This window comes from Lactuca virosa, chromosome 2 (genome assembly GCF_052849685.1).
Source record: "Lactuca virosa cultivar CGN04683 chromosome 2, Lactuca_virosa_CGN04683_v6, whole genome shotgun sequence".
Lineage (NCBI taxonomy): Eukaryota > Viridiplantae > Streptophyta > Magnoliopsida > Asterales > Asteraceae > Lactuca > Lactuca virosa.
The window spans coordinates 82,232,597-82,243,507 of NC_136427.1; the positions used below are offsets into that span (position 1 = coordinate 82,232,597).

The 10,911-nt window shown below is 35.9% G+C and overlaps 1 protein-coding gene across 1 annotated transcript; it reads left to right on the forward strand.

The window, feature by feature from the left end:
* The first annotated feature begins 3,874 nt into the window (after nucleotides 1-3,874).
* Nucleotides 3,875-4,504, forward strand: LOC145157546 (uncharacterized). Its single transcript, XM_079076571.1, has one exon. The coding sequence runs from the start codon at nucleotides 3,875-3,877 to the stop codon at nucleotides 4,502-4,504; it is 630 nt and encodes a 209-aa protein (XP_078932697.1).
* The last annotated feature ends 6,407 nt before the right edge of the window (nucleotides 4,505-10,911 follow it).

The window sequence follows — 10,911 nt, forward strand, 5'->3', positions numbered from 1 at the left end:
ACTATACCTATTATAGTTTGACTGAAAAGTTATGATCATGATATGCTTTGAAAACTATGCAATTTTGATTAGAAAGTAACCCTCATGCTCCGCATGTTACAAGAGGGATAAAGTATCTAATTGATTTATGAAAATCCATTAACTTATGTCAATTGCATAAGTTTTACTTATTGAAAACATTTTTGTTTTTAGTTCACAAAAATTCTTGTGTTTGGCTTGTATTCCCCCCTGAAAATGTTTAAAAACATTAAAAAGTGTAGGAGTATGAACTCACTGTTTGACGTGGGATTCGAGTGTAAATCAATAGGAGTTGTTGAGTGTCAAACAAAGACTCGAACACAAACGAATCCTATTTAACATATACAAGCACATATATGTATTAGATGAGGACATAACACTGTCTGTTATGGATGGAAACCACCCTAGGGACTAGGAAACACTTGAAACTAAGTGTTAGAATCACATGTGATTGAGGGTGAGGAGTTTGTGGTCACAACAAAGGGTGTACGGTCATGGATTTGAGGCCCAATGGGGTTTTCGGCACAAGAGTTTGTGGCCCAGGTGTTTGCGGTCCATGGATTTACGACCCATGGGTTTACGGCCTATGGGTTTACGGCCCATGAGTTTACGGCCGTAAACACTTGATGAAAGGTGCGATTTTCGGTGTTTCAATGTCCTTTCTATCCTCCCAGAAGTGTTCTAAACCTCGTACTTAGCTTTATGATGAGTTTAAGGCCAATAATCAACCAAAGACTAGGGTTTGCGGCCAATGAGGGGTGTACGGTCGTACACATGGGTTTACGGCCGTAAACCCTCCATGATCAAGTCTTTTGGGTCGATATTTCAGTGACACACAAGCATTTCTAGTAGATAACAAGCATAGGAAGCAATTACTTACTATAAAGAAGCTTGAAATGGGGTTTTTAGCCCCCAAGAACTAGTATGTGTTCTTGGTGTTCTTGGTGAGAAAGAAAATTCTAGACAAAGATGAGATTAATGAGATGGGAACATGGATTCATCACTAGATAAGAGATTGAAACACAATCAAGATCAAGAATCACTTACTTTCTTGAGGATTCCTCGAGTAAAATCGATGGATGTAGAGAGAGAAAGCCTTTGGAGTGGGTAAAGTGTGAAATGAAGGCCAAGTACCTTATATATAAGGTGGAGTTTTCGGCCAAGGGGGGTAGGTGGGGGTGTACGTCCGTAAACTCGAGTTTGCGGCCGAACACTCCTCTCTAAGGGGTGTTTGGCCTGGATGCTATGCTTTGACTTAGAAAAACTCGTTCTTGGACCCAAACCTCAATTGTACTAAGTTTAGAATATTCAGTTAGACCCAAAATAATACTATCAAGAGCAAAAATAAATTCCGAATTGATTTATTTTTAACGATTTGAACGGAAGAAATTTCGGGTTGTCACATTCCTTTTCAGACACTTTAGAGACAAGTGCTAATGGACCTCCCAGACTAAGCTTCGACTCTTCTGCCATTTCGTTCACTTCACTTTCGTGAGTTTTCAGTTGATTGTACAAATCATTTAGAGAAGATGTGTCGAAACTCTGTTGATTTTTTACCATCATGCTAACAATCCTCCATTCCTTACGAAGTCCCATCACAAATGTAAGATTGAACTCTATGGAAGACCTTGTAATCCCATAGCGATTACACCTGTAAATCAACTCATTCAGGCGATCATAATAAACTTCAATTGTGTCATTCTTTTCTATCTGAATTCCTTCATCTCAACCAAGCATTGTTTAACAGAGTTGATCTTTGTTTTCTCACTCCCCTGATATTTCTCTTTGAGAGTATTCCAGATCTCATTTTCACTTTTACAACCACGCATGTAATTGTAAACCACAGGCGGTAACGCTCCTCTTAATTCTCTTAGACAACGTTTTTCATTTTTCTTCATCCTTGTGGATTGTTCATCAATAGCAGGTGTGGAATTTGAAGATCCGATATTTTGAACATTCAATGGAGATTGAGCAGTTCCTGAAGTACAACTCCAAAGTTCTTCATCCAAACCATTCAGATAATCCTCTATGCGATCAGCCCATTGATCGTAATACTCTGGAATCAACATAGGAGTCTTTGTAGAATATCCTAACAGATGCGATAATGAAGCCATTGTGTTCATGTTGAAGTTCGCCATTATCGTATGCATGAAAATTTTCAGAAAACTTGAAGAAATTTGAATTTGATTGAATGAATCGATCAGAAACTCAAAATCGAACACTCGATTATACAAATCAAACGCAGAATCAAATCAAAACTGAAGATCAGAGATGATTTTCTGAATCAAACAGTGAGGAAACTTTTGAGACAATTTTGTGACTCAAAAACTTGGAGATTCAACTGAAAATCAGATCGCAGTAATGATTCTTGCTCTGATACCAATTGATGAAGTGGTAATCAAGTATATGAAACAAATCAGAGTAAGATCAATACAAATTGAACACGAGAAGTAAATATAATCTGGTTTCAACTCAATTATGCTTTCAGTTCTTACAAAGAGAATCTAGACAAGTTTTTATCAGCCTCTTCTCTAACTCTAAGTAATGTCCCTATTTATAGGAGACATGAAAGCATAAAAAAAATTACAAGGACTAAACTTCTAAGCTTCGACACATAAATGCCTTGTAAAATAATATTACAGTCTTCGACATATTACACCAAGTCTTCGACCCTTACACGATGTTGTTGTTAATAATGTATGAATACATGGTTCCAATTTCCAATATGAACATCCATCGATTGTGTAAAACAAATTGATTATCAGCTAATGGGATTGACAATTGTGATCTGTTTGTGGGGAATCGACAATTGTCATCTGTTTGTAGGGAACGTTTGAATCGAGTATATAGAGAAACTTAAATTAATGATAACTAAATCAGTCATAAATCATTGACTAAATAAAGAATTAAAATGAAAGATTACATAATTACCCTTACATATTTAATAAAATAATTAATAATTTGCTAAATTGTGATTGGTGCATCCATGCACACAATACTTGTTGGAAACATTTGAACCTAACTCTATATATATATATATATATATATATATATATATATATATATATATATATATATATATATATAAAATATATGAAAGTAAGGGTAAAATGGTCTTTTTAAGTGGATTAAGGATGTGCAGTGCAATTTCTTTAAACCACAATGATGCATCATGTCAATTTTTCAAAGATTGGACTGAATATGCGAATTTGACCAAACCACAGGGAGTAAAACTGTAATTTACTCTAAATGTAAGTAATAAAAAAATAACATATTTATGGTATAATAACCGGTAGCTAAATGCTAGACCTTAATTATACATTGGGTTTTGTTTTTGAATTATTTTGGGTAAAAATTAAATACAATTTGAGTGTTATATGTTTGGCATTCATATACATAAAGTAAGTTAAGGAACACACACACACACACACATATATATATATATATATATATATATATATATATATATATATATATATATGATAAAATTGCAAAAATGGTCCCTATAGTATGTATTTTTTTTGAGGTTTAGTCCAAATCTTGAATTTTTTGGGTTGGTGGTCTTTTGAGCTAGTTTACTTGTAGTTTTGATACATGTTCAAACTAAAAAGACTATTATACCCTTAATGATATTAATTTTTATTTTTCTTTCACTTTATAAAATTATTATTATTATTATTATTATTATTATTATTATTATTATTAAATATAAACTAGACCCACATACATATCTCTCTCTCATACCTAAAATGACAAGATGATGAACATCAACTAATATTCGTGTGACTAATTGGCATCAATGCGCTATATGATGATGCAAAATTGTTGAGAATTAGTAGGAATTAGAAGAAAAGAAATGTTGCAGAGCAATATTACTACTAGTAACTTGAATGTACCGGTGAGTGAAGTCTACTGGTCTCTTGTAGCTAAAGCCGATAAAAAGTTCCCAAAATTAGGGATTTGCTGTATTACGAACGCAACAGGTCAATTTCTTTCTCTTTGTTGTAATTTAGTTTGTATTAGTGTATTTAATAAAGTTAGCGATATGTCCAGAATCTCATTTGGTGAATCGTATGCCTTGAAACTTATACAAATTATGCATTTGAAGAGATGGGAAGTAGGTGATATTGCATCGCGAATAGAGCAACTTTATTTCGGACAATATATGAGAACAAGTGTGGTTAGTTATTTGTCAGAGTCATATATCTTTTATGAAGCGATTTTGACTGAAGAGTATTTCAAAGATGGACTCTTACAAGATGTGAATCTTGCCAACAAACAATTACGGTTCATTGCAAGATTCTTGACTGTTTGCTTAATGTTGAACAAACGGGAAATGGTTTATCGGTTGGTAAGTCAGCTGAAAGTTTTAGTTGCTGACTGCAAGAGGACTTTTCAGGTATTTAATCTTAGGGTTTATGTCATATATCTCGAAAGTGATTTGAACATGGGCACTCCTGAAGACATATTCTTTGTTGGCATATAACAAATCTTCATCAAGAGGACCAGTGAATGAATTTTACGGTATGATTTGGTGTGTATGTGTGCATTTGTGTTCATCCTTATATGTTGAATCTGACATCAATTTTGGGTTTAATTGGGTTTGATTGCAATGGAGGTCCGATAATGGTGAAATGATTGGGTTCATCCGTTGGCATGTTACAAACAGATCTGAGTAGACTTGTGAGAGAGAATGATGGAAAAGTGGCAACGGGGTCGACGACGTTCCAAATATGGTGAGTGGCGATGGTGGAAACTCCGGTTGCGGTCTGAAAATGGTGAGAGAGGGATGTACAGTAGCTTCTGGAGGTGGTTGATTATGTGTCAAAGGAATTTGTGAAGTAGTCTCGTCTTCTACCTCTCTCCGGTGGAAACTCCAATGGCATTCACGGTTAAGAAATATTTAGATCCGACTCTAGGTTTGAATTCATGTGTGTGTTTTCTGATCGAAACTATATGGGTTTTCTTAGGGGAGAGAAAGAGAGAGAGAGAGAGAGAGAGAGAGAGAGAGAGAGAGAGGTTGTAGGCCCCATTTTATTATTAATAAAACATTAAATTAGATTGAAAATTATAAAAAAATATATCAAGAAGGTAATTTAGTCGTTTCAATTTTCGAATGGACTATTTCCACATATAAACATAATCAAAAGGACTGTCAAGCAAAAAAGTCAAGGTTTTGACTAAACCTAAAAAAAATGCATACAACAGGGACCATTTTTGCATACTATTAAAGCTTTGGAGGACAAACACCCTTTCAGGCCACCCCCATCCATGTCGAGCCCCATAATTTTTGAACCTCCCCTTGTAGCAGACTTTGACTGTGTATTTGGTTGCATCAAATCCTTCCCTAAAGGAACTTCTTGCGGGAGAGATGGCTTGAGGGCTCAACACTTACTAGATGCCCTTTGTGGAGAAGGGTCTGTTATTGCCACAGATCTCATACATGCTATCACTTTAGTAGTTAATTTATGGTTAGCGAGAAGATGTCCAACCATTTTGGCAGAGTTTGTTGCATCCGCTCCTCTCACACCTCTACTTAAACCTGACAACGGGATCCTTCCGATTGCAGTAGGCACTATATGGAGACGTCTGGTTTCCAAGGTTGCCATGAAAGGTGTGGGTAAAGAAATGGCCAAGTACCTTAATGATTTTCAATTCGGGGTTGGTGTATCCGGCAGTGTAGAGGCTATGTTACACAGTGCCAATAGGGTGTTGAGTGAACATCATGTTGATGGGCCTCTTGTAATGCTGACTGTGGATTTCTCGAATGCCTTTAACCTAGTAGATCGATCAGCATTGCTCCACGAGGTTAAGAAGATGTGCCCTTCCATTTCTTTGTGGGTGGATTTCTTGTACGGGCAAGCAGCGAGGCTTTATATCGGAGACCAACATATATGGTCTGCCACTGGGGTGCAGCAAGGTGACCCCTTGGGCCCTCTTCTTTTTGCCCTCGTTTTGCACCTGTATTTGCACAAGATTAGAGACAATTGTAAGTTCATTCTCCATTCTTGGTATCTAGATGATGGGACTGTCATTGGGGATTCAGAGGAGGTGGCTAGAGTGTTGAACATTATTCGGTTGCATAGTCCAAGTTTGGGTCTTGAGTTGAACATCAAGAAAACGGAGACTTTTTGGCCCTCCTGTGATGGTAGGAAGCTTCGTGCCAATTTATTCCCAACGGATATAGGGAGACCTTATTTGGGGGTGAAGCTCCTTGGGGGACTGTTAGTAGAGACGCAGGGTTTATTTGCGGGCTGGCCATGAAGAGAGCTGTCAATGCTGTTGATTTGATGGGCCTTCTTCCACAACTATGTGACCCGCAGAGTGAGCTCCTTTTGCTTCGATCATGTATGGGCATTGCAAAACTTTTCTTTGGTTTAAGGACATGCCAGCCGATACACATAGAAGAGGTAGCTTTGTTCTTTGACAAAGGATTCCGCAGGTCTATCGAGGATATGGTGGTATGTGGAGGCCCCTTCTTTGGAGACATTCAGTGGCGCCTGGCTTCCTTACCTATTCGTTTCGATGGTTTGGGTTTGTACTCGGCATACGAGGTTTCCTCCTACACATTTGTAGCCTCGAGGGCCCAATCTTGGGCATTACAAGACCACATCTTACGTGACAGTGGCGTATGTGGTATGGACTCGGATTACCTATGTGTTATGACTCATCTTCGCGATACAATTCCAGGATTTGACTGTAGCGGTTTCACTAATAAGGACACCGCCCCCCTAAATCCCAAAAGGCTTTGGCGTGTGCCCTTTTTAGCAAAATCATCCAAGATATGGAAATCGACTTCGACATGCCTGTCAGACAGAAAGCAGTCTTTGAATGTCTGCGGGCACCTCATGCTCAGGATTTTCTGCTAACTATCCATATTGATGGTCTTGGCCAGCATATGTCTCCTGTGGAGTACTGAACTATCCTTCGGTACCGCCTCATGATTTCCATATTCCCAATTGACGAGATATGCCCAGTTTGCCGCAAGGCATGTTTGGATACCTTTGGGGAACACGCGGTTCATTGTAGAAGCTCCCTGGTTTCAAGTACAGACATGATGTGGTTCGGGATGTTCTCTTTGATGCTTGTCGGCGTGCTGGTATTTCTGTGAAGAAAGAAGCGCCGGTGAACTTTTTGACGGACCCGCAGGATAGAAGGTCCACACTTAGACCGGCTGACATTTTGGTCTTTGGATGGATAGGAGGGAAGCATGCGTGCGTGGATCTTACTGAGGTCTCTCCTCTCGTTGGTTTGGGGAGCGGGGGTTTCACAGCTGGACATGCCACTTTGAAAGCCGCTGCGTGCAAAGTTGTAAAACACGATAATGCATGTATAGAAACTCAATATGTGTTTGTACCTTTTGCATTCGATACATTTAGTTTTCTCGCACCAGAGGCGGTGGAGCTCCTCAATAGAGTCCAACGGGTCATGCATTCTAATGTCATATCTCCTAGATCCACAAATATTGTTTTCAAAAGAATTGGTTTTGCCATCCAGAAAGGGCTAGCGGCGCAGCTTGTTGTCCGTTTACCTTCAATCGATATGTATTAAACCTTTACGTTATCGGTAATTAAATATTTAATTATTTTAGTAACGTAAAGACATGAGCCATATATTTATAAGGGAGTGGGGTGTCTTGTACCAAACTTAACATAAAAATCATAAATTATACAATTTTTACAAATAAATGCATATAACCCTTCGTTTTTACATACATTAAATTACAAAATCAATAAATAAAGCTACAAATTACAAAAACCACCTGTTTGTAGGCCTGTCATCATACCCATATCAGAAAACAAAAATTATAGAGAAAATACAGCTAAAATTAATTTACAAATGAATAACAAAAATACGATTCGGTTAAATACAATAAAACACTAAAATCATCCAAAGGGAAATTTGTCAACACACCAAAATGATCTTGGGGGAATCATTTAGTAGCAAAATAACAAAAATATGGATTGGTTATTCAAAACATCAACCAGCAAAAAACCAAAGTCTGTGTAAGGAGGATCAGTTAATAGCAGCGAACTTTGCCATCTTTTACCTAAAATGCCAATCAACTTCTGCGTAACTTTAAATTTACAATCAACAGATTTTAATACATCCAAAACAATTGAGGCCAAAACTTCACCAAAAAAAACTAAATTTAGTAATACATTCAAAAACAATTTACACCAATAAATCATTATATAGAAAAATTCATTAACGCCGATAGTTCATACAACCAAAGCAAAAAGACATCAACTTGATGCAACCTCAACTATTTTTTTTCTTACTAAAGTTGACATGATGGAAGTACAAATGCCAATAAAAAAAATAACCATTAATGGTTACTAAAGAGTGAATGACTGCTATTAGAAAGAAATAAAAATAAGCATATTTTTTTCAAACAAAAATATAATTACTCTCGAATGTAAAATATTTATGCCTTCTGTTTTCTTATATTATCTTCATATTTCCATTCTAAGTGTAAGAGTTGTGTCTACTTCAAGTAATCAATGGAAGCAACCTATAGGGTCATCAACATTCTTCTCTTTTGTAGTTTGGTTCCTATATGTAACCTATCAAGATTCAAGCTGATTAAAAATAAGTAATGGAAACAAAAACATTAACAATAAGCACAAAAGTTAACCAATCTTAATAGACTGAATCCTTACAAACCATAATCACGTTCTATAGAAAAGCACAAAGTTTATTATACTTAAATAACAACAAATAAATAAACAAAAACAAAATTTTGGACAAGTCGTGACTATTTATCTATAATAACAAAAGAAAAGTAAAAATAGTTGGTTATATCGAATGTAGATGAACATTTTTTTTAAATTTATCAAAATGGCCTTAGCTTTTGTGAGTCTCTGCTCCAACCTTGGTATGATCCTTCCTTCATACCTTTGTACCCTTTTTCTACAAACATTGAACAAGTTTAATCAGATGCAAAGCAACGGTACTAATATGATAAGCTATGATAATTATCCTTCAAATATAAATAATAAATAAAACATGAATATGTTTACTTTTTTTTGTTTTACCTCTAGTAAAAATGATGTTGTATCATCCTTAATCCTCAATATTTGGATTATAAAAAAAGACGAAAAGAATGGCGATATTATTTTTTAGGGGACCAAGAAATTGATGAAAACATCGGATAGTTAATATGTGGGAAAATGACTTAAGAGACCATCGAAATTTCAAATTCGTTCGAAAAAAACCATTCAAGTATTATATGTTCAAAAAACACCATCAAACTAAGACATATGTTAAAAAACACCAACGAAGTACATGTTCTGCTCAAAAAACATCATCTCTATGGTTTAGGGTAACTTACATATTTAGTCCCTAACTTTTTTTTATTAACTCGGACGGTCCCTTTAGTTTAGATTTGCTTCGACTTTGGACCTTGATCGAGTTAAAAGACTAATATACCCTTATTATTTTCATTTAACATTATTTTTATTATTTATTAATTATTTATACAATTTATGTGATTATTTATTATAAATATATCAATTGTATACATAATTAACAAGTAATAAAAATAAATGTTAAATGAAACTAATAAGGGTATATTAGTCTTTTAACTCGATCATGGTCCGAAGGAAAAATAAATATAAATGCAAGGGACTGTCCGAGTTAAGAAAAAAAACTTAGGGGCTAAACATGTAAGTTGCCCCAAACCATAAAGATTGTGTTTTTTGAACATAATATGTACTTCGGTGGTGTTTTTTGAACATATGTCTTAGTTTGACGGTGTTTTTTAAACATGTAATACTTGAATGGTGTTTTTTGAACAAATTTGAAACATCAATGGTCTTCTAAGTCATTATCCCTTAATATGTAATATTCAACCATTTTCAAAATCTCAAGCAAATTGATGCATGTAAGCACAAGCCTCAATCAGTAGCAGCGACAATATCCATGTAAACCTTCAACACTAACATTTCTCCTTACCAATATTAACCAAAAGTAAGCAAGAGGGTTAGATCTAAACAAAAAAAGAGAGGAAGTAGATTATCTGATTCCTATGAAAAATCCAAACCAAATCCGATTCTTAAGAAAAATCCAAACCAAGAAGTAGAAAGAAGATGAAGAAATTAGGGGAAATAGAAAAACTTTCCCTTCTTAGAAAAGAAACGTAGGCGGCAGAGCAGGGTTTTGATGGTGGTGAATGCAGATGAGGCGAAAGCTGAAAACATGCAACGAAAAAAAAATCATATGGATGAAAACGTAAACAAAAACAGAAAACATCAAACCCTAGCTTATTCAAAATCTTCAATGATATCCAAATCGTTACCCTAAAATTTCATCAAATGTTGATCGCTCATCAGATGGTGTTGTGGTGTTGGCAGGCGGGAGTGGGTGGTGGTGGTGGTTTGATGGGAGGTAGCAGATGACGTTAGGTTAGAGATGTTTCCGGTGATGAAAGCAACAGGTAATGGAGCAACAGGTGTTGGTGACGGTAATATTTGGTGGTGAAGGGCACCACGTTTCTGAACAGAGGTGGAGCAATAGATGTTGTCGGTGAAAGAAGCAATACACTGTCGGTGAGGGAAGCAACACGTCGTCGATGAAGGTTTATCCAGAGATGGGGATAGAGAGGTAGATGAGAAGGTATTGTAAATATGTTATTTTGAAATTTTAGGTTATTCAAATTTGAATCCCCGGGTGTAGTTGGAATTCAAATTGCCCGCCCATTTATTCCTATATATGATGTTCAAGATTGATTAAATGAAAATGAAAGCTATAATTTTGTTTCCTTAGTTTTAAGATAAAGGCAAAATTGCACAAATGGTCCATATGGTTGTCAAAATTCTGTGTTTTTGATCCAAAACGAAATGTTAATGCATCACTGGACCAAAATTTGATTTTTTTAGTGATTTTGGCCCC

What these genes read in the sequence shown, in the direction of transcription:
- LOC145157546 (XM_079076571.1), top strand. Translation starts at nt 3,875, where the DNA reads ATGTTGCAGAGCAATATTACTACTAGTAACTTGAATGTACCGGTGAGT.